The sequence below is a fragment of the Phaseolus vulgaris genome, chromosome 2, assembly GCF_051622355.1.
Source record: "Phaseolus vulgaris cultivar YP4 chromosome 2, ASM5162235v1, whole genome shotgun sequence".
Taxonomy (NCBI): Eukaryota; Viridiplantae; Streptophyta; class Magnoliopsida; order Fabales; family Fabaceae; genus Phaseolus; species Phaseolus vulgaris.
The window spans coordinates 49473983-49497046 of NC_143499.1; the positions used below are offsets into that span (position 1 = coordinate 49473983).

Here is a 23064-nt window from a genome sequence, read left to right on the forward strand (position 1 = left end):
AAAGATATTTTTGAAATACGAAAAATTTATGGGGTGGCACAAGAAGGTATGAAGGTGCAGGAAGAAGCAGCCTGGATTCCTTTTGTGATTTTTCTTTTCTAAAGTACAATTGATATTTTAAATGTTTTTCTATTTAATTTGTCTTTCTTAAATGACACATAAAATGTTCAGTGCACAATTAACTACTCACCTTTGATTTCGTTCTTCTTTTTCCACTTCCACACTAAAATCATTTTCACATTTTTTCTACCTATTTCACAAAAATTTAATTCAAAAATGGAAATTAAAGTTCAAGAACCCTACTTATATATTAACATTCAACAATTTAAAATATTAATATTCAAATTAATCTTTCTTAATGTTATGAAAAATTTAAAATGTAGTTTAGTCATTCTTGGATGGAAAAAGATGGTTTTAGAAGAAAAAAATGCATTTTATTTGAAAGGTTATCTAAACTCTAAACTCATTGATGAATTAATAATAATAAATAATATGGAATTCTATTGGAATAGCATATAAATGTTTTGTTGCTGAAACTGATAATTGGGTGCGTTTCTGATGAAATTAATTAATGCAGTATAGGGACCATTATCGCTCTAGTATTTCATTTTTTTTATTTTTAATGTTGAAATTATAATTATACAATTCCGTTTTTAGATATTAAAATGATAGTTTTCATTTACAGATTAAAATATTACTTGTTTCTTTTAAGATTTTTTTGGTATTATAATTATTTGTTAGCTGAATTGTTTTGCGTTAACATGTTGTTTTCTTGGGCTATGATGTAAGCAATATAAATGTTATTTTTAATGTAAGCAATACAAATTATGAATATTCAAAGTCGTGTAATTACTTAAAAGAATCAAGTGATTTTTAAAAGAACTCACATGATCAGTTTTAATTTTGACGATAAAATATATTAGTTATATATATTTATTCAAAATTTCAATTATATTATGCATTTATGGTTTTATGCTTTTAGAGGAATCAGTAACTTGGAAAAGCTCCCAAAAAGTAATGAAATTCCATGAATAAAGAAGGAGAGCTAAACGAAAGAGAAAATGGAAGTGAGAAATCCATAAGATGATAATTAATAAACACCCTCTCTTAATAACATAAGATAATAACATAACATATATTCTTCAAACAATTATAAGCTGTCTTCAACTTTACTGTTAAACTACAATTATAAAGAATTAACAATCTCACACACCAACAACATTTATTAGCCATCACTCACATGCAACAAGGTGCCTCAATGTGAATAAACCAAGATCAATAAGAAATGAGGTTCCACTTAACCAAGCTGAGAATTTTCTGGTTTTCCATCTCCATGCACAAACCTAATACAATGATCTGATATTCAATCAGCATTAATTGGCATAAACAGGTACATTGTTGTAAAACTGGGAATATGAGGTTCCATAGGATGAAGAAAAGTAAGAAGAGGATTTACCAATTACCCTTTCAAATGGAGCTCCTCAGGATTTCATAATGCCTTCACTGCAAATGCAACCCAAATATGCTAAAAAAGTTAATGAAACTATATATGAAGAGTTTCAAGAAAATGCAACTCTGGGACAACAGAGAAACCCATCTCATGCTGAACAGAAACATCAAACTATATCTAACAATAACTTAGAAATCTTTGTCAACAATTGAACGAACCCACTCCTAAAATGCCATTGAAAATGTAAATAAAACAAAATAAATTAAAAAGGAGAAATTCATAATAAAAATTCAACGTGTTGAACCTTGTAATTTAGAAGTATTAACGAGAAGCCAGTTTAGATCCTCACCAATGAAAGACTATTTTAAAGGTTAGCTTTCGGCCTTCCTCTTCCTATCTACCCTTGTTTCTTTTGAAGACCGTGCAACATTGCTTGGACTGGATTCTTCAATGTGAACAGCACCACCATTAATATCATCTTTCTTTTTGGAATAAAGAGGGCATATGCCGCATTCTTTTATTGTCACAACTGACCCCACATGATAATTATACGGACTGATCTCAAAAGTGAAGCTGCGAGCATCACAGAGCTTAAGGCTCATGCCGCTTGCCCTTAGGGATTCCAAGTTAAATTTCCACACGAATGTGTGATCTTGATCAACACCTCTGTTTTCACATTTGAAATAGCTGTTTAACACGTCATCATTTGGAATGATCTGTGTGCCATCATCATCAGATTCAAATTTTATGCTGTAACCAAAAGAACCATATCCACCTTTAATATCATTCGTATCTAACACTCCAAAAACCACACACAAAGCGAAACCAGTGAGCCTATCATCGCTGCAGAAACTTAAATCTTCATTTATAGTCACTGAATGTCCCTTCCCACGAAAATTGAACCAACCAGGAACTGCACTCCCTGGAAAACAGAAGTACACATACCTATATCTATCGTCGGTCATCCTAAGCCTTGCATCCTCCTCAATGTTAGCACGACCACCTGAATCCAGTTTTTGAGAATTGGTGAAATGAAATTTGAATACATCCACTTTGGAATTTGACAAGTTTGGAACAAGAGAATTTGACATCACTCTTCTAATGGATGGGCAATCCAATGCCTCGAGTTGTTCTAGAAATGGTGGAATCTGTGGGATGCATTCAAGCTTTTCGCACTCGCTTAAATCAAGCGATTTCAAGCTTGAAAACTGTTATAGATTATTTTTCTATTTTATTCTTGCTTAATATTTTGTTTTATTAATAGTCTCACACCCCATCCCATGCTGTTTTATTAATAGTCTCACACCTCATGCAGAGTTAGTGAGCGGTGTAATAGGCTACCATTTCGCGTGGTTCGGGCACTTGAGTCAATATCTTTTTTTCATTGTTAATTTTCTTCATATTTCATTTCTTTTATTTATCTTTTTTTTCCTATTTCTTTAATGTATACATTTTTTTTTCAATAGAGATGTTTAGTTTATTTTATAAATTAATAACTTCAATTTCTTTACTCATTAAGAATCACATTGTTAAAATATTATATTCTTCAATAATATTACATTTGATTTATTGTGATAAAAAAATATAATTATTTAATTATTTTAAACATATTTAATTAAAAATAAATATAAATAATAAAAGATTAACACAAATAGTAATATAAATTTTCTATTTAGTTTTTTCCACATTTTAATATAATAAAATAATAAAATAAAAAATCTATCTCCTTTTCTATTAAATAAAAAATTCAAGATATTTTCTAAATTCTTTTCCTATTTTATCTTTACTTCATATTTTGTTTTATTAATTTATTTTAGTTATTTATACCTATATATAGAGGAGATTCTCCATTATAAATGTTTTTGTTTATATAAATTTATTTTTCTATTTATCTTTATATCAATATTTCATTTTATTATTTTATTTTGGTTATTTTGTTATTTTATAAATACTTAAATTTAAAACTAAAAAAAATAGTTAATATTAAATATTAAATTTGAAAGAAAGGTGTACTACATTTATTATTCCTAAATACTCTCCACTATTGTACCAGTTTTAAAATTTATTTAATAAACAGTTTTTATGATTTTCCAGTACACATCAACCACTTACCGTACTTTTCACTTTCTCTCTCTTTCATCTTCAACTACCTACTTTCCACATTCTTTTTTCTACCGTACTTCTCATATTTCATGAAAAACTGATATATTATAAAAAAAATATATAATAAAATTAATAAGAAAAAAAAGAGAAAATTAGAGGGAGGAATAAAACTTATGAATAAATTGATAGTATGTTTTTCATGTTTTATTAATAATTATAAATTTTCAATTTTTATTGTGTTGTAATATGTGAGTTTTTAAAGACAAGCAATCAATCTTTTCTTAAATTTTATAATAAAGAAATATCACATAAGTTCATTTGTAGATAAATTAATATTGTTAACAAATATGAAATTTACTTGAAATTAATATATCAATAACATATGTTCATCTTATTATTTATTAACTTTTACTTTAATTAGTTTGATCAAAAAATAGTATTAAAAAAAATATAATTTTATTTATAAAATTATTTACAATTTTAAAATTGTCTAATTAAAAGTAAATATGAATTTTTAATTTTTATAAATTTTTAAATAAAAGTAAATATAAATATTTAATTTTATAAACTAAAATGTTATTCCATAACTATGATTTTATTTTTATTGGTGATAATATGCATTTTAAAAAATTATTTAATTTGATTAAAATTTATATTTAATCAAAATAAAATAAAATTGAATAATTGGTAGGTATTACTACTGTATTAGCTATGTTTTGATAAAATTTATGTGTCGTCTTACATGTGCTCGTATTTATTAAAATGAACTTAAATTTATACTAATAATATGAGTGAGTGAATAATAATATTTTTTATTCAATCTTAATATTAAACATAACTATATATAAATAAAAAAATAAAAAATACAGATTTATCTCTTTAATTGTTTTCAAATTTTTTCTTATTTTATAATTTTTTAATATATATAAATGATAAAAATAAAAAAAATACAGATACACAATTACGAGAGCGCTTGGTAATCTTACAGGTCGTTTTTGTTTTTTTGGAAAGTAACTTACGGATAGATATTCGGAAATGTTCAGAAATCACTTATCAATTCTAAGCAATAAAAAATTAATTATTTATATTGCAAATGGATATCCAAAATGTTAAGGGGAAAAATATTCCATTCTTCTGATATTGGTGCGGTTAGCAGTTTTGTTACATGCAGTGAATATTCTTTTTATTCTAGTTATATAAATCAGGAAAAAGAAAAACTATTCTGACGACCGTTTTTCACATTATAATAACCGTTTAATAACTCTAAATAATAATAAATATTAAATTATATTATCTAATTAAAATATAAATTAAATTTTTTAATCAAAAAGTAGTAAAACTGATTGTAGGATGGTTTTAACTGTTAGCTCCTAATTATTCTTTTCTAATAAAAAAAAATACCAGTAGCTATTCAAAATCGTAATAACAAGTTTTGACATACGTACTTTTGGCAATTATTTTAATAGCTGAAAATGATATTTGTAGCAATTTTTAATTACCACAAACTGTATGTTAAATCCTAAAAAAATAGCATTTTTTTAGTTCATATATAATAACATTTTCATAAAAAAAATTAAAAAATCTCCGGCAGCCATTGGTGTTAATTATTAATAATTTATTTACAATTTTTTAGATATTTTTTTTACAATAAAAACATTTAATTGAGATTGAAACTTGAATTCACACTTTCTGGTAAAAGAATAAGAGATTTCATATAATTTTTTTATTAAATATTTTGTATAGCACTGAGAAGAAAAAAAATCTCATATATATAATAACATTTTTAATGTATGCAATAAAAATTATGAATATTCAAAGTCGTGTAATTACGTAAAAGAATCAAGTGATTTTTAAAAGAACTCACATGATCAGTTTTAATTTTGACGATAAAATATATTAGTTATATATATTTATTCAAAATTTCAATTATACTATGCATTTATGGTTTTATGCTTTTAGAGGAATCAGTAACTTGGAAAAGCTCCTAAAAACTAATGAAATCCCATGAATAAAGAAGGAGAACAACTGTAAGTGAAAAATCAGTAAGATGATAATTAATAAACACCCTCTCTTAATAACATAACATAGGAATCTTTAAACAATTATAAGCTGTCTTCAACTACAATTATAAAGAATTAATAATCACAGGCCAACAGCATTTATAAGTCATCACTCACATGAAACAAGGTGTCTCAATGTGAACAAACAAAGATCAATAAGAAAAATGAGATTCCACTAACCAAGCTGAGAATTTTCTGATTTTCCAGCTCCATGCACAAACCTAATACAATGATCTGATATTCAATCAGCATTAATTGGCATAAACTGGTACATTGTCGTAAAACTAGGAATATGAGGTTCCATAAGATGGAGAAAAGTATGAAGAGGATTTACCAATTACCCTTCCAAATGCAGCTCCTCAGGATTTCACAATGCCTTCACTGCAAATGCAACCCAAATATGCTAAAGAAGTTAATGAAACTATATATGAAGAGTTTCAAGAAAATGCAACTCTGGGACAACAGAGAAACCCATCTCATGCTGAACAGAAACATCAAACTATATCTAACAATAACTTAGAAATCTTAATCAACAATGGAGCGAACCCACTCCTAAAATGCCATTGAAAATGTAAATAAAACAAAATAAATTAAAAATGAGAAATTCATAATAAAATTTCAACGTGTTGAAACTTATAATTTAGAAGTATTGACTATAAGCCAGTTTAGATCCTCACCAATAAAAGACTAATTAGCAGAAGAGGAAGAGACTAGTTGACTGGCCTTCCTCTTCCTATCTTCCTTTGTTTCTCTTGAAGACTGTGCAACATTGCTTCCATTGGATTGTTCAAAGTCAACAGCACCACCATATTTATCATCTTTCTTTTTCGTATAAAGAGGGCATATGCCGCATTCTTTTATTCTGATGCTTGGTTTAAACTCTCCAAAAATTGATTTGCAAGTTGGCAACAGAGAGTGATAACCATACGGACGGATCTCAAAAGTGAAGCTGCGAGCATCACAGAGCCTAAGGCTCATGCCGCTCGCCCTTAGGGACTCCAAGTTAAATTTCCACACGAATGTGTGATCTTTATCAACACCTCTCTTTTCACCATTCCATTCGAAATAGCTGTTTAACACATCATTATTTGGAATGATCTGTGTGCCATCATCAGATTCAAATTCTAGGCTGTAACTAAAAGAACCATATCTACCTTTAACAGAATTCGTATCTAACACTCCAAAAACCACACACAAAGCGAAACCAACGAGCCTATCATCGCTGCAGAAACTTAAATCTTCATTTATAGTCACTGAATGTCCCTTCCCACGAAAATGGAACCAACCAGGAACTGCACTCCCCGGAAAACAGAAGAACACAGACCTATATGTATCGTCGGTCATCCTACGCCTTGCATCCTCCTCAATGTTAGCACGACCACCTGAACCCAGTTGTTGAGCATTGGTGAAATGAAATTTGAAGACACCCTGTTCGGAATTTGAGAGATTTCGAACAAGAGAATTTGGCATCACTCTTCTAATGCATGGACAATCCAATGCCACTAGTTGTTTTATAAATGGTGGAATCTGTGGGATGCATTCAAGCTTTTTGCAGTTGCTTAAATCAAGCGACTTCAAGCTTGAAAGATGAGCAACACTCTCAGGAAGCTTCACGATTCCGCTATCACACAGTGACAGTTCCATTAATGACGTCAAACGACCAATGTGTCTTGGGATTTCTGTTAATTTGGCACACCTCGAACAATCAAGTTTAGAGAGAAGCTTCAGATTAACAATGGAGTTTGGAAGTGACTCGAGATCAATGCACCCTTGGAGCTCCAGGGATCGAAGATTAACCAAATTGCCAAATGAGGAAGGCAGTTCTTTAATAGCCGTAGATGTTAAGTTAATGTGAGCAAAAGTATGAGCCGGCTCCGTGATCTCTGGGAAGGTCCTCAGCCTTGAGCAACCACGCAAATCAAGGTTGCTCAACTTCAAATTGAAAATGGTGCTTGGAAAAGTTTGAAGTGAATTACACTCGGTAAGGTCTAAGTTGCATAGTCTGGTGAGGGTTCCAATGGAAGATGGAATAATGTGAAGATTGAAGCAACTGCGCAAACTCAGTTGTTGAAGCCCTACCAAACGGCACAAGGATGAAGGTAGTGCCTGTATGGCTGTGCCGTCTAAGATGAGCACCGCTAGATCTTCCAACGTGTCCTGAATCTCGGGTAAATTTTCCAATTTTAAGCAACCACGGAGAGAAAGCTGCTTTAGGAATTTCATATCAGAAAGGTCAAATGGAAAGATTGTAAGGGAAGAACAGTGCGAGAGATCTAAGTAACAGAGCTTCTTGAGACTTTGAAAGTTTAAGGGCACACCTTCTTCGATTTCTGTCGACACTTCAAATTGTAAGTGTATAGTATTATTAGCCACTTCTTCATTATATCTGTCAAAAGTAATTGAGAAAATTTCACTGGATATTGGGAAAATATGAACTTCGCGTGCACAACCAGTTAAAGGAAATGAGTGTAGGGATCTTGAGAAAGTGTGACGTTGACGCTCCAGTTTCACATCAGGGAATCTGGGTAGACTGGTTGAAAACATATTAAGCTTCTGACAAAAGGAAAGAATAATCAATCCTGGTGATGTGGATAAAATGTTGCTGGGAATATTTACACTTTTGAGATTATAACAATGATCTAAACATAAACAACTGAGCTTGCTGAGGAATATCGAAGAGTGAACTTCAATCAACTTTTCACAATGACTCAGCTTTATTTCTTCAATATTTGGTGACGTAGAAAGGTCTGGTATTCTAGTAAGTTTCCGAGAACGACTCAGGTTGAGCCTTTTCAACTTGGGTAAATTCTGCCACAAAAAGTAAATGAATCAGGTAACAATGAAAAACAAAAATAAAGTTTTAAGCAATTTTATCTATTTTTCTTGAGTAAACTATTAGCTACATCATCTATTTCTATTGAGTTTATATTTTACATAAAAACCACGGTTAAAAAAATCACGCTGTGAACTAACAAAATTATGGTCGCTATAAATTTTATAGTAATTATAAAAAATCACAAAATTTAATGTGTTTTTGTTTCCTACCTAAAATTACATCCTAATAATTTGAACCTAAATTTATTATGTATTAAAAAACTTATGATAGTAATTTATAATCGATGACAATGTCTCTGAGAGTTAAAATTAAACCTTAATTAAAATAAGTCCATCTTTCCATAACTTATTTTATTAAATACATAATTTGTAATTTGTTGTATATTATATTGAAGTTTATGTAATAATAAAAAAATGACTTAATTAGGTTTTAAGTATCTAGTAAGACATTTTTAATTAATTTGTTATTAAATTTTTTAATTATTTAAGTACTCAAAAATTTTATATTTCCAATAGAGTATATGTCGTTTTTAATTTCTGAGTTAATTGGATGATACAGATATTATCTTATCGTGTTAAAAAATATTAATAACATAAGTTCATAGATGATTTTTGTTTCTTTCATTGTATGTTGGTAAGAAATAACAAAGGATAGTTGTATTTATCCAAAGTCTTTTCAGTAAAAGCAATCAAATATACTTGTAGTTATATACTTACAACAATATCATTATATTAATGATAGCTGTCGTTTTGCTGTCAAATTAGTATGATTCTAGCGTAGACTTGTCTAACACTAGAGAGATGATAGTATAATTGTGGACAAATGTCCCCAAGTCGTCTCCCAACGAATCCAATAGTAAAATTAGTTGATCAGGGTTTAAAATCTATCTGCAAGCAATAAAAGTTAGCAATAACAATAAAGATGAAAAGGGGGTTTGAGATAGTTGTGCAAAAAATATAAAAGAAATTAAAATAGGAAATAAAAAGCGGTTGATCCCAAGTTCTTCCACCATTGAATTCTTCACAGGTTCTCTAAAGATTAATCTTTTCTCAATCCTCCAACAGAGCTAAACCAGATTGAACATGCGCCGATCTGATTCAACTGAAACTCACTAGTAAAGCATGCGTCTACTAGTTTAATCAATACCCACTTTGTTCCATGCGTATACTCCATGGGAATGCTTACCTCCTCTCCCTTGAATCATGCGCCCAAGAAATTAATTAGAACAATGCGAACTAACTAAGAAACCAAAGTTTAAGATAAGGAAGACTCTCAATCATGCGTTCAAGTACAACCTCTCACAAAAACCAATTTTCCAGGAGATTAGACAATAAAAACAACTGCTATAGAGAATTAAAAATCGAAACTTTTATTGAACAAAACCTCAGAACTCAATGGGAAATTACAAAAGAATCAACCAAAAAGGTTTAGCCTTCCATGCGGAGGCAAAGCAAAAGAATTACTAAGAAGAAAATAAACTAAGAAAACCCTATGAAGCTCTCTCCTTTCTCCTTGATGCTTGTGTCTTTTTATAGGCTTTTCTGCTCCAAGGATCTTGGGAAAATATTGCAGTTTAGATTTTGTAAACAGTTTCCACTTTCCATAATTCTTTTTATTTTGCAGAAGATTTGCTTCCAATTCTGTTTCTGGAATCTTGTAGCTTTTATTTTCTCTTTCTTCTCCTCAGAATTTGTTTTCTGTTTTGGTTCAAGAAGCAATTTGGACTTTTGCATATTTGGCCCATTCACAAAGGTAGATGCTTCCTCCGGATAATTTACTCTAAAAACACAAAATTAACAATAATAATAGTTAAGGCCCAAATAAACCCAATTATAAGAATATTAATTAAAACAATGGATTTATTTATTATTATAGTCCAATAATCTATTATTAAAGTTATTGAGTGTGAATAAATATATGCTCATCAAATACCCCCACACTTATCCTTTTGCACTCCCGGGCAAAACACTCTAAGGTTTAAAAAGAAAAGAAAAACAGTGCAAATAACAAATAGCAAATTCTAAGAATGCATAATGACAAACATGATATAATTTCAAGAAATCAAGGAATCAAGAAAAATGTGAATGGAAATTCCTATATTTTAATATACAAGTAGGTAATTGAAATCGAAGGTTGAATCAAAATTGACAAAACTTCACTGGACACTCTCCAACTCTCAAGTGTTTAGGGTTTGTATTTACACTCAACACCCATGCAGACAAACACTACCATATGCTTAGCAAGATTCTAATATTCACAACAATCGAAAAAAAAACATGCAATCAAAGATCAAGAGGACTTCATAAGGGATGTAATGAGGCTAAGGTAAAGGTAGGTAAAAGGGGAAAAGAGGCTTAAAACCATAGAAAAACAAAGGAGCAATGGTGGATAGGTCTAAAAACAAGTGTAAGTATTATGACAATTCAACTCTTCTTTTTATTTCAAGATATATTTTTTTTCATATAGTAGACAGTCAATCCAATGTATTAGAGGATCCACTCTTATTTTCTTTATTTTGCTTTGCTTTTCTTCTCTTGTTGTATTCCTTTTTTTTTCTATCCCTTTTCTTTTTTTTCTTCTTTAAAACTGAAAATTATGAAAATAAGATACACCCCCACACTTATTCAAAAACCTATTCCCACATGATTTCAAAGCTCCTTTATCTTCTAAGGTAGGGACAAACATGGTTTTTCTTGTTTTGAGGCTTGTAATGAGGGTTAAAAATAAGAAAAAGGCTATAGGCTCAAGGGGCTAACAAATGGATTATCATAAAGGTAGGCTAATATGGCTAGTGGGTTAATTTAAACAAAGAATGCCTCTATCATATCAGTTCATGCACGTAAATCACAATTGTAAAACAAAAAATCAAGCTAAGTTCTAGAGTATAAGCAAACATGAGTGAAAACACACTAAAAAGAGTATTAAATGATATATCAATTAAGGCTCAAAACTCACTAGGGACATTCTATCAAAAGATTCAACCCAAAATTTCTCATAACCAACTCATTTATCAATTTTTAAGAAAATCCAAACAAAAAATATCAAGAAACCAAGATTTTCAAGAATTATAAAACATGTCAGCCATTAGACAATCCTAAAAAGCTTATTTATTTTAACAGAAGCAAAAAGAAACTCAAACAATTAAAAGAAAAAACAAAAAACACAAAAATAAATCAACAAAAGATAAATCCTAAACTATGATTCTCCTCCCCCACACTTAAATCATACATTGTCCTCAATGTAAAATCAATAAATAAATGTGTATAATAAAAGTGAGAGAAGAAGTACTCCCTCATTCAGCTTGAGGGAAGTGGTAGTTGCAGCTGTTTCAACCATCCCCTCTACAATACAAGCCAAGACTCTTCATCCATAGTGGTGTAGAAACACTGTCAACTGGATCGTCTAACCAAAGCATGCAGTACCTTGGTAAACTATGTAACAAAAATATTATGATGAAAAAGCCTTGAAATAGTGGATGGAACTGGGGTAGGTCTGGAGGGCGTGTGAAATGGTACAATTTCTTCCATGAATGGATGATGGTACTTTCTAGAGTATAGATGGAAGACAAAAATTTATTCATCATAGACGATCTGATATGGTTAGCTGTTTGAGGATCGTCTAAGGGTGGTGGTCTAAGGCTAGACAGTCTAGCTAGAGTAGACGGTCTAGTTGGGGTGGGAGATGGAATGAAATGTAAGTTAGAAGGTGGTGGTGGCTGGTAAAGGCTGCTTTCAAATGTTCCAATTATGGTAGAAGGTGTAGCCAGTGGAGATGATGGAATGAGTGATATGGGCTTCACCTTAAATAGTGGAGGTTGTATTCTTTGAAGCTTTAAGGATGGAAGAATAATATCATCTTCTTCTCCACTAGCAGTGTCTACTTGAAGGATGGGTAACATCTGCTCTTCCTCTTCTTGTATTACCTCCAAAACTATGTCTGAGCCATCTGCTAGTGCACAATCTTTTTTAGTAGATTCGGCAAGTATAGCAACATCAACAACTTCTCTATCAAGACTTGCATCACAAGAGTTAGTGCATTCTATCTCAAAATCTGTACATTTAATTGGATTGGAGAAGTTAAAATCTCCTAAAAACTCAAACACATTTTCATCCTCAGTGTTTATGTGATGCACTAAATGATCTTCACATGTCACAACTTTTAACCCCTCATGATTTAGCAATGATTTCTCCTCCATCAGTAGAGGTTGGACAGTAGCATTCAATGGTGTAGCAATCTTAGGTTCAGCCAGCTCAACTTCATGCAAATCATTCGGATTAACTTTAAAAACAGTTGATATGCCCCATTTCTTTTCGAGAGTGTCTATGGCAAAGGTAGGTGCTTCAAGGTTAGACATTCCATCAGTGTCTGGATCAAGAGTTATATATGGATCATGAGGTGATTTCATCTCTTGAACATAATCTGCAATCTCTCCAATCATTTGATCAATTTTCTCTCTTCTTGCTACAACATCAGCCTCCTTTTGCATTAGAACTTTTTTAGCCTCCCATTCTTGATCATATTTCATGTTCATCTCCTCCATCCGCCTCACCAACTCTTCTAAAGTTGGTTCTTCCTTTTGAATTGCAATTTTTTTAGCCGCCCATTCTTGATCATATTTCATGTTGACCTCCTTTATTTGCCTTGGTTCTTCCTTTTGAATTCCAAATTTTTCAGCCGTCCATTCTTGAAATTTTGTGTTACTCTCCGTCATTTTCCTCATCAACTCCTCTAAAGTTGGTTCTTCAAGATTACGAGGAGTATTATCAGTTTGCACAAATGGTTGAAAAGATGGTTGTCTTTCATCAAAATAGTTTTGCTGATAATATGGTTGTTGTTGAGGTTGCTCATAAGACTGCTGACAATATGGATTATAACGTTGAGGCTGCTGAAAGTGAGGTTCACATTGTTGCAGAGGCTGTTCATATTGCTGATAATATGAATTATAATGTTGAGACAGTTGAAAGTAGGGTTCACATTGCTGCAAAGGCTGCTCACATTGTTGATAATATGAATTATAATTTTGAGGCTGTTGAAAGTAGGGTTCACATTGTTGTAAAAGCTGCTTATAAAACTGTGAAGATTGCTGCAAATATGGCTCACAATGATTATCATAATTGTAAATTTGTTCAGCTAATTTCCGTTCCATTTTAGAATTGAAAACAGGGGAGATATGTAATGGACACCAACACCTATTAGACGCCTCAGAGCAAACTTTTTTTTTTAATTGAAAAGCAAACCAAGTAAACTCCCAGGAAAGAGAGGTGAGTCACAAGCGGACAAACTTAAAAACCAAGTCTTTCCTAGCCAGAGTCTTCCCTGAATTGCTTTCAATTTAAAAACTTAAAGAGTAGCAACTGAAGTGTCTACCCTAAATGCAAAATCCTATAAAAATAAAAACTAATGCAAATGTACACTTAATGCTTTAAAAAAAATAGTTAGAGAGAAAAAAAGAAAAAAGAAAAAAAAAATATTATGTAAAAATAAATAAAATATAGAAAATAAAAACAGTAAACAAAAACAAAAATAGAAATAAATAAAGATGACAAAACAAAACAAAAGAAATAACTAAAAAAAAGAAAATATATAAAATAAAGGCAAAATAAGATAAAGATAAAAGATATAAAGGAATAAAATAAAAACAAAAAAAATAAAATAAAGATAAAAGATATATGACATAAAATAAAATCAAAACAAAATAAAGATAAAAGATATAAAGAAAGAAAATAAAACAAATCAAAACAAAATAAAGATAAAAATATAAATAAAGAAAATAAAAACAAATCAAAATAAAATAAAATAACAGATATCCTAAATATTAGATTTTTTATTTTTTTATTTTTTTATTTTTTAATTTTATTTTTCGTTTTTTTTATTGCTATAATAAATAAATAAAAACTAAAAGGAAGAAAATAAAGGTTAAATATGCAAAAAAAAAAAAAAATTGGGAAAAAAAAAAATTATGCAGATAAGAAAGAAAAACCTCATAACCAAAATCAAATTGGATTCCCCGGCAACGGCGCCAAATTTGATAGCTGTCGTTTTGCTGTCAAATTAGTATGATTCTAGCGTAGACTTGTCTAACACTAGAGAGATGATAGTATAATTGTGGACAAATGTCCCCAAGTCGTCTCCCAACGAATCCAATAGTAAAATTAGTTGATCAGGGTTTAAAATCTATCTGCAAGCAATAAAAGTTAGCAATAACAATAAAGATGAAAAGGGGGTTTGAGATAGTTGTGCAAAAAATATAAAAGAAATTAAAATAGGAAATAAAAAGCGGTTGATCCCAAGTTCTTCCACCATTGAATTCTTCACAGGTTCTCTAAAGATTAATCTTTTCTCAATCCTCCAACAGAGCTAAACCAGATTGAACATGCGCCGATCTGATTCAACTGAAACTCACTAGTAAAGCATGCGTCTACTAGTTTAATCAATACCCACTTTGTTCCATGCGTATACTCCATGGGAATGCTTACCTCCTCTCCCTTGAATCATGCGCCCAAGAAATTAATTAGAACAATGCGAACTAACTAAGAAACCAAAGTTTAAGATAAGGAAGACTCTCAATCATGCGTTCAAGTACAACCTCTCACAAAAACCAATTTTCCAGGAGATTAGACAATAAAAACAACTGCTATAGAGAATTAAAAATCGAAACTTTTATTGAACAAAACCTCAGAACTCAATGGGAAATTACAAAAGAATCAACCAAAAAGGTTTAGCCTTCCATGCGGAGGCAAAGCAAAAGAATTACTAAGAAGAAAATAAACTAAGAAAACCCTATGAAGCTCTCTCCTTTCTCCTTGATGCTTGTGTCTTTTTATAGGCTTTTCTGCTCCAAGGATCTTGGGAAAATATTGCAGTTTAGATTTTGTAAACAGTTTCCACTTTCCATAATTCTTTTTATTTTGCAGAAGATTTGCTTCCAATTCTGTTTCTGGAATCTTGTAGCTTTTATTTTCTCTTTCTTCTCCTCAGAATTTGTTTTCTGTTTTGGTTCAAGAAGCAATTTGGACTTTTGCATATTTGGCCCATTCACAAAGGTAGATGCTTCCTCCGGATAATTTACTCTAAAAACACAAAATTAACAATAATAATAGTTAAGGCCCAAATAAACCCAATTATAAGAATATTAATTAAAACAATGGATTTATTTATTATTATAGTCCAATAATCTATTATTAAAGTTATTGAGTGTGAATAAATATATGCTCATCAATTAACAATAAAACATTACATTTATTAACATGTAAGGACAATATACTAATCAGGTCACTCGGCTAATGAAAAAAATTAAATAACATGAAGTTATTTGAAAATATAAAAGTTTTGAGTATTCGGTGGAATAAAAAAATTAATAAAAACTCACCAAATTTATAAGATACTTTTAAAACTTAGTTAAACCTACAAGTTTTCATTATATGCAATTAAATATTATAAAGATTTACCACATATAAGTTGAATGTTTAAACATAAATTTCTTCACGTTGGGAGTTTCTTTCCTCTATCTTATAAGTTTTCTTTGTTTCTTTAATATTTTTTACATGCCTTCTATCAATGTATTTTTTTTTGTGATTTTAAAATATTATTAAAGATAAAATATGAAGATAGGGTAAATAAATTAAATATAATTTTTACTTTTAAAAAATGATGAAAATTATAACTAAATTAACTAAATTATATAAAATTCAATTTTATTTACATAACTACTTTTCATGTTAAAAGGCTATATAAGATCTTGAAACTATAATATCTTAAAAATTTAAATAATAATAATTATTTCTACTCATCCTTAGTTTTTGTTGGTGAAATCTTGATTTTGGGATAATATAACTTAAACTTAAGAAATATTTGGCATTAATGAGCTCTAAACAAATTCATATAAGATATAACATCACTTTCAATTCAAAATCTTAAACTAATAGGTTTGTGGATTTTTTTATATGTAGTTCATCTTATCAATTTCTACCCAGTGCAAGACTTTCAACTCTAACCGATGAAGGGATGTACTTTATGCTTATGGGACTTGTAGGATATTACAACATGTATCATTGCTAAAAAGTTTGAGTGAGAGAGAAGTCAAAGTCTCTCTCCTTTAAAGATATTTGCACAAGCGACAAGAGATTGATTGAGCAAGAGAGAGATCGTATTAATTCTCTCTTCTATGCAATTGTTGTCGCTCAGACAATGTGGAATCATTCAAGCAAAGAAGTCTTCTTTTGGGTTAGGAAACAAGGTTGTTCAAGCGAGATAAACTCGTCCAAAGAATTTAACTCTAGTAGTGAAATGTTGTTGTGATGATTTAGCCAAGTGGTTGTATCTATGAGGCTAATGACGATGATAAGATGCATGAATATGTATACACAAGTGTATGATATACTTAGTGTCATACATTGTATGTGACTCAATTGATGACCTTTGTTTTTAGGCCATTTATAGCTTTATTTGGTCCTTTTATGAGTATGTGAGAGAGATACCTAAGATGGTATTATGACCCTAATGAGTCGAAGTATCAAACACAAAACTCATTACGGAAAAGAGATTTTGTGCATCAGTTATGATATGATCACAATTAAAGCATGACAGGTAGAGAAGTTGGGTATAATAGATTCTTTTGAATTATAGTTGAAGATACATGTGTTCTTATTCTACAAGAAAATCATTAAATAACAATTAAATTAGATATTATTTTAGAGACTAAAAAAATTATTGATATCTAAAGTAATTTCTATTATTAATAAAAAATTATAAAATAGTATCTAAATTAGTTTCTAATAGAATATAAGTAATTAATACACCTTGGTAGCTAATAGTTAGATCACAATTAAGACACTATTTTATAATTTTTTATTAATAATAGAAACCACTTTAGATACCAATATTTTTTTTTTAGTTTATAAGATGATATATGATTTAATCAATATAGTAACTAATTATTTTAGTTTCTAAAACTAATTTCTATTTCACAATTTTTTTGTAGTGTTAGGTGTAATTTAGTATAGTGTGATTTGGTGTGAGAGTATAGTTAGACTTATATATTATATATGTACTATATTGCATTTAAATTATTAGTTAATCCTTAGTGAGTGAATGTGTGAACGGTAAATATCGTACATAATAAAAAACAAATAATATTGCATGAGACAACAGAGATGCCAAGTAGGTTTAGAAAATTATATTTTATTTAGGGTTAATTACCTTTTTAGTCTTTTTATTAATGACTAAAAGTTAATTTAGTCACAAGATTTTTAAAAAGTTAAATATGATCTAATTTTTTAAAAAACAATTCAATGTGATTCCTTTTGATATATTACTCTCAATAAAATATTTTTACTTTACTGATTCTACCACTGCACACAGAGTTATATATGTTATTATTAAATTGAATTGTTTAAAAAAAAAAGTTGGAATCACCACATTAAATTGTTTTAAAAAGTTGAGACAACTTTTTAAAGTTTACAGATGAAATTGATTTTTGTCCATTAGGACTAAAAAAATAATTAAATCAAATATTAGTATTTTTGTTATGTATATATAAATAATTTTGAGAATTTAGAGTTACAATGTTATATATATATATATATATATATATATATATATATATATATATATATATATATATATATATATATGGGATTTTTCATTATAGTCGATTTTTTGTGTACATAAATTTTTTTCGATTTTACTCTTATTTAATATATGTCATTTTATTAATAAAATGAAGTATTTTGTCATTTTATATGATTTACTTAAAAAATAAAATTATTTTTTAATTTTTAATTTTTAAATTTAATATTAAAGTACAGTTTTTATTTTAATGCAAAATACTCTCACACATTTTCATATCAAATCTCATATATAAAATAAAATAACTTATATTTTCAATTATTCTCTGTAATCCATTTTTTGCTTTTCAATTTCGGCTCATCATCCAAAATTATTCTATGTTACATTTCTATCATCGTAAAAATTAAGTAAAAGAGAAAAACGTGAATATACAGGCTCAAGCAAACAGACATGGGTAGACATGGGTTTCCACTAGTATATATAATTTTTTTAGTAATATAATTTTTTTAGTAATGTATCATGTAATTGTAAGCAAGTATGATTATATTAAGTGGGGGCGTTTCAAACAATATCTCTTATAAAGTAAGAAAACAAACACTAATTTGTAAATTTCCCCTCTATAGAGAGCCCTCAGAAATAACAAAAACAAAAAAACTGTTACTCAAGAAGATCATGTAATGCACGACAGACAATATGGGGAGATATCTATCATTAATAATATGAGTAGACAATACATTCATGGGCCATTAGACGATATGCCTAAAAAAAAAGAAAAGATGCAAACTCTTGTACATACTATTAAATTTATAATTATCTTTAATTAGAAACATGCTGAGTATGATTCTTATCACATATGTATAACTGTGTGGTTCAAATAAAAGAAATTTCAAACCGAATAATGTGGAGAAGGCCCAAAGGAATTGCAAATGAAAACTTGTAGATGTATAATACAGAAAACATGCTTGTATAATTTATTTTTATCTCTGAAAGTTTAGACACAAAGGAACATAAATAACTTGAAAAACCTGATGTTCTTCCCAAAGATGTTCAAGATGGCAGCCTGGCATTTCGAGGGTCACTAGATTTTGTGGGCAAAATTTTGGAGGCCAAGATCTTTGAGGGAAATCGTTCCAATAAAGAATATTTAGAGTATCTGGCAGACCCACAAGAGGCGATTCAAGAGACACATTTGATTTGTTTATTGGACTGGAATAGTAGAGCATTAGCATCCTAAGATTGTCCATCTTTTCGAAAGTTTGTGCATGTACTACAAGAGAAACAAGTTTGTCCATCATAAGTTTGCTCGTATCTAGTAATATACTCTGTATTGCATCTGACCCCTGGAAGTAAATCAAAGTAATTAGAAAAAAAAAGCATGAAATGTTGCATTTCATGATGTTCAATGACAGTTCAGTAGTTTGCAATTTTTCACAAAGTAACAACAGAATATACCTTGTTCTTACTAAAAACCTCATAAATTTCCTCGGTATTAAACAATCGGCTGCGTTTTCCAGGATGCTGACGACACTCTTTACGAACAATTTCTTTACCCATTTCTTGTATTAGATCGTGCATCATAATTGTACCATCAAAGACAGATATTAGGCCCCTATCTTTGAGAATATCCATTCCGATCTTAGAAAAGAAACCACAGTCAGCAAGTGTTTCTGCTACCACAATCTCCTTGCGTCCTCTATAAAAGCAAGCTATGTCAAGAAATATATTCTTCTCCTCCTCCTCCAGCCCATCATAACTTAATTTTAATACATTGAAAATATCAACATGTTGGCCCCTTTCCAACTTTTGCAACTGACTCTCCCATGCTTCTCTTGTTCTGCCATAAAGCAATGACCCCAAAATCTGGAGAGCTAATGGAATCCCTTTTGCATATCTCAACACCTTTACTGACAGGTCCATGTAAGCAATTTCTGCTGAAGATTTTTGTTTAAAAGCATGCAAACTAAAAAGTTTCAGAGAATCATAAAAATTCAACTCCTTAACTTCGTAGATATCATCAGCTCCAGCATTCTTAAGCACTTGTCTGTCTCTACTGGTCATAATGATTCTACTGCCCTGCCTAAAACTATCACTCCATCCTATTAATTTTTGAAGTTGAGCTGAATCGGTAACATCATCAAGAATGAGGAGAGCCTTTGTCCGTTTGACCCTTTCTTTGTAATATGATAAATCAGAGGAATTCTTTATCTCTTCCTTTAGAAGCTCAGACTGATATTTTGTTCTGATACTGTCTATTCCATCTCTTTGTATTTTTTCTTGAACGTCTAAAACAAGGCTGCTGGAATCAAACTGCAATGCCAATTTGTGATATATTTGATCACAAATTGTAGTTTTTCCTATTCCTCCCATGCCACAAATTCCTATGATCCGAACATGCGGCGACTCAAGATGCAACAAGGACTGAATTCCTTCAATGTGTTTTTCAATGCCGATGATTCCTTGATCATAACTGGTGGAATAACGATCCAATTTTCTCAAAATATCTTCCACAATTCCTTCAACAAGTGTGTGTTCTGGCCTGACAGATGATTTAGAAAATAAAGTATAAGTATTCAAGCACAAAAGCTAAACTAAACTAAAGATAAATTCAGAGTCAAGAGGAGTGAACATCATTGAATAGATTCACATATCGATTCTACTTTCGAGTTCTGGATAAAATAAATAAATTAAAAAGTTTAAGGCAAGTATAGGACATTATCTTCGTATATTTGGTTGGTTTAGAAATTGCAAATCAAGATCGCAGAAATTCTACAGTAACAGTTTGTGACTTCTGATACTCGGGAGCAGACTTGTAGGTACAAAGTTAAGCTATAACATGTTAAATGGTTCAGATCTATCACCAACTAAGTGAAATGAAAAAAATAAACACTTATTTATGGTGAAAAGAGATGCTGATTATCTCGAAAGTGCATGTAACAAATATAATGACCTGGTGACTTTTGAATCCCAGCCTGCAAGTTCAGCAGCTTCGGTTAGAGCATCCTTCCATCCTTGCACTCTGTCCATGTCGTGCGTAAAACGCTGTTCATGCTCATCGAATGCTTCTTTGAATCTTTCTTCCTGCTTCCTAATAGTTGATGGATCCACCTTGTAGAAAACAGGTATCACATCCCTTCCATATCTCTTCTTGCAATCAAGTATCTTAGTGAGTTCTTTCAAGCACCAAGTGGAAGATGCATAGTTTTGGGAGAAAACGACGACATAAATCTTTGATTCTTCTATTGCAGAGAGCAGTGCAGGTGAAATTTCTTCGCCCCTGGGTAATTTGTAATCAATATATGCTTCAATGTTCTTCCTTTGCAGTGCTGCATGAAGGTGGTCAATGAAGTTGTCACGTGTGTCTTCCCCTCTGAAGCTGAGAAACACATCATGCTTTGTTAGAGAAGCAGACATGGCCAATGATGAAGTGTTTCAATGTTCTCTGCAACTCTCAGATCCCTTTGTTTGTAAGCAACTTGCATATATTCTATTAGGAAGGAAAATATATATTTCTACCACAAATCTACCACAAATTGGAAAAGCCTTTCAATTTTCTCAAAATATCTTTCACAGCTGTGTTCTGTAAGATACGTAGTAATCAGGAAAAGAAAAAGAAAAACATTGAGTCAATGAACTTTTTTCTTTTCCGTATCCCACGATAATTCCCTAGGCACCCTATTATACACTTTCTTATCAACGGAAACCATGTCTGTCCTTTTATAGTTTTATTCCTATAATATCTTTCCATTAATCATCATTATCACTCTTCAACGTTTATATCAAGTGTATTGATTTCATACTTGATCAGCTAGACATAATAAAATCTCAATAATCTTTTATACTGTCAATATTTATAAAAAATATTTCCTTCAATAATATTTGTACTTTCTAGCATATAGAATACTTAATGGATTCTTCTGTGATTTTTCTTTTCTAAAGTACAATTGATATTTTAACAGATGCCGAAAGGTCTTGAATTCCAAATGAAAATTCGGGTAAAGCATTTTCAAGTCATCAAGTTTTGTTGGGTGAGTGAGTGATCAGTGCTAGCATTTTCAATCTCAGTTATAGAATGTAAAGATTTACACATTTATTTGCTGATTAATAATTTATTTATTGAATTAAATATTTTAACAGTGAGTATGGATTCTTGAATGAATGTAATCATGGTGTAGAATGTACATAGTACATATAGTGAGTTGGATTGAAATGTTGAACACGTTTTCCTCTGCAAAGATTCAGGATATTTATGAACTTGCTATAAATTGTTTTAACTTTTCTCTGCAACTCTCAGTCCCTTTTGTTTTTGAAAAGCCTTTCAATTTTCTCAAAATATCTTTCACAGCTGTGTTCTGTCAGATACGAAACATTGAGTCAATGGAAGAGTCAACAATTCGTAGAATATTATATTATGGTGTCAATATTTAATAAATTTATTTATTTCTTTAACATATTTTAGAAAATAACCAGTAAACATAAAACTAGGTTAATATGACTAAGGACTAAGGACTGAAAAAGAGAATTAGCCATGACATGGTGGCATTATCCTTCTTCAAAACCATTAGTTTTTTTTCCTACAAAGATACATGTCAAGAAAGCAAACCAGGAACAAAAGTGATGTTTATGATTGCTTTCTCTCTTGTTTACTTGCTTTCTTTTTGTTGGACAATTGTCTTAATTGCATTCACACCTAACCTGCAGTAGTTTCAATCCCTTTGGGGTTGTCATAATTGCAGCTTCAAGAGTGGTGGTGTAGTCCAACATCAACCAGATATAATTATTAGGTAAAATAATTGATGAAGTATTATTATTATTATTATATTAATAATATTTTATATTATACTTTTGACTTTTTTTATGATATTTTTTGGAGTTTTTTTTATTAAAGTTTCTTACTTTTATCATTTATGTCGATTCTTTTCATCTCTTTCTCGGTTTGTTTCTTCTATTGTGTTGCAACATAAAAATGATTTCTTTTTTGATTTTCTTATAAAAAATTGATTGCTTTTGATGTTTCTATTGATATAAAAAATAACTTAAGATTTAAACTA

At 30.1% G+C, this 23064-nt stretch overlaps 1 protein-coding gene and 1 long non-coding RNA gene across 9 annotated transcripts; both read right to left on the minus strand.

The window, feature by feature from the left end:
- Positions 1-1084: 1084 nt before the first annotated feature.
- Positions 1085-2645, minus strand: LOC150029248 (uncharacterized). 3 transcript variants are annotated; one of them, XR_016518945.1, is made up of 3 exons: positions 1800-2645; positions 1464-1503; positions 1085-1343 (listed from the first exon to the last, which is right to left on the minus strand). It is a non-coding gene; the product is annotated as an uncharacterized LOC150029248 (long non-coding RNA). The 3 variants fall into 3 exon arrangements; XR_016518943.1 differs by having other exon boundaries at positions 1457-1503; XR_016518944.1 differs by having other exon boundaries at positions 1085-1356; positions 1457-1503.
- A 2956-nt stretch (positions 2646-5601) lies between these two features.
- On the minus strand, positions 5602-21753 carry LOC150029249 (disease resistance protein RUN1-like). Of its 6 annotated transcripts, none has more exons than XR_016518947.1 (6): positions 20964-21753; positions 19469-20552; positions 19042-19356; positions 6291-8421; positions 5948-5994; positions 5602-5834 (listed from the first exon to the last, which is right to left on the minus strand). XR_016518947.1 is itself a non-coding variant. In XM_090299275.1 (5 exons), exons 1-4 carry the CDS (start codon positions 21425-21427, stop codon positions 6301-6303), a joined length of 3984 nt encoding a protein of 1327 aa, XP_090155401.1. In that variant the 5' UTR covers positions 21428-21753; the 3' UTR covers positions 5602-5994; positions 6291-6300. The 6 variants fall into 6 exon arrangements, 4 of the variants coding, with proteins under 4 accessions (XP_090155401.1, XP_090155402.1, XP_090155403.1 ...); XR_016518946.1 differs by having other exon boundaries at positions 5602-5847; XM_090299275.1 differs by having other exon boundaries at positions 5602-5994.
- Positions 21754-23064: the final 1311 nt, after the last annotated feature.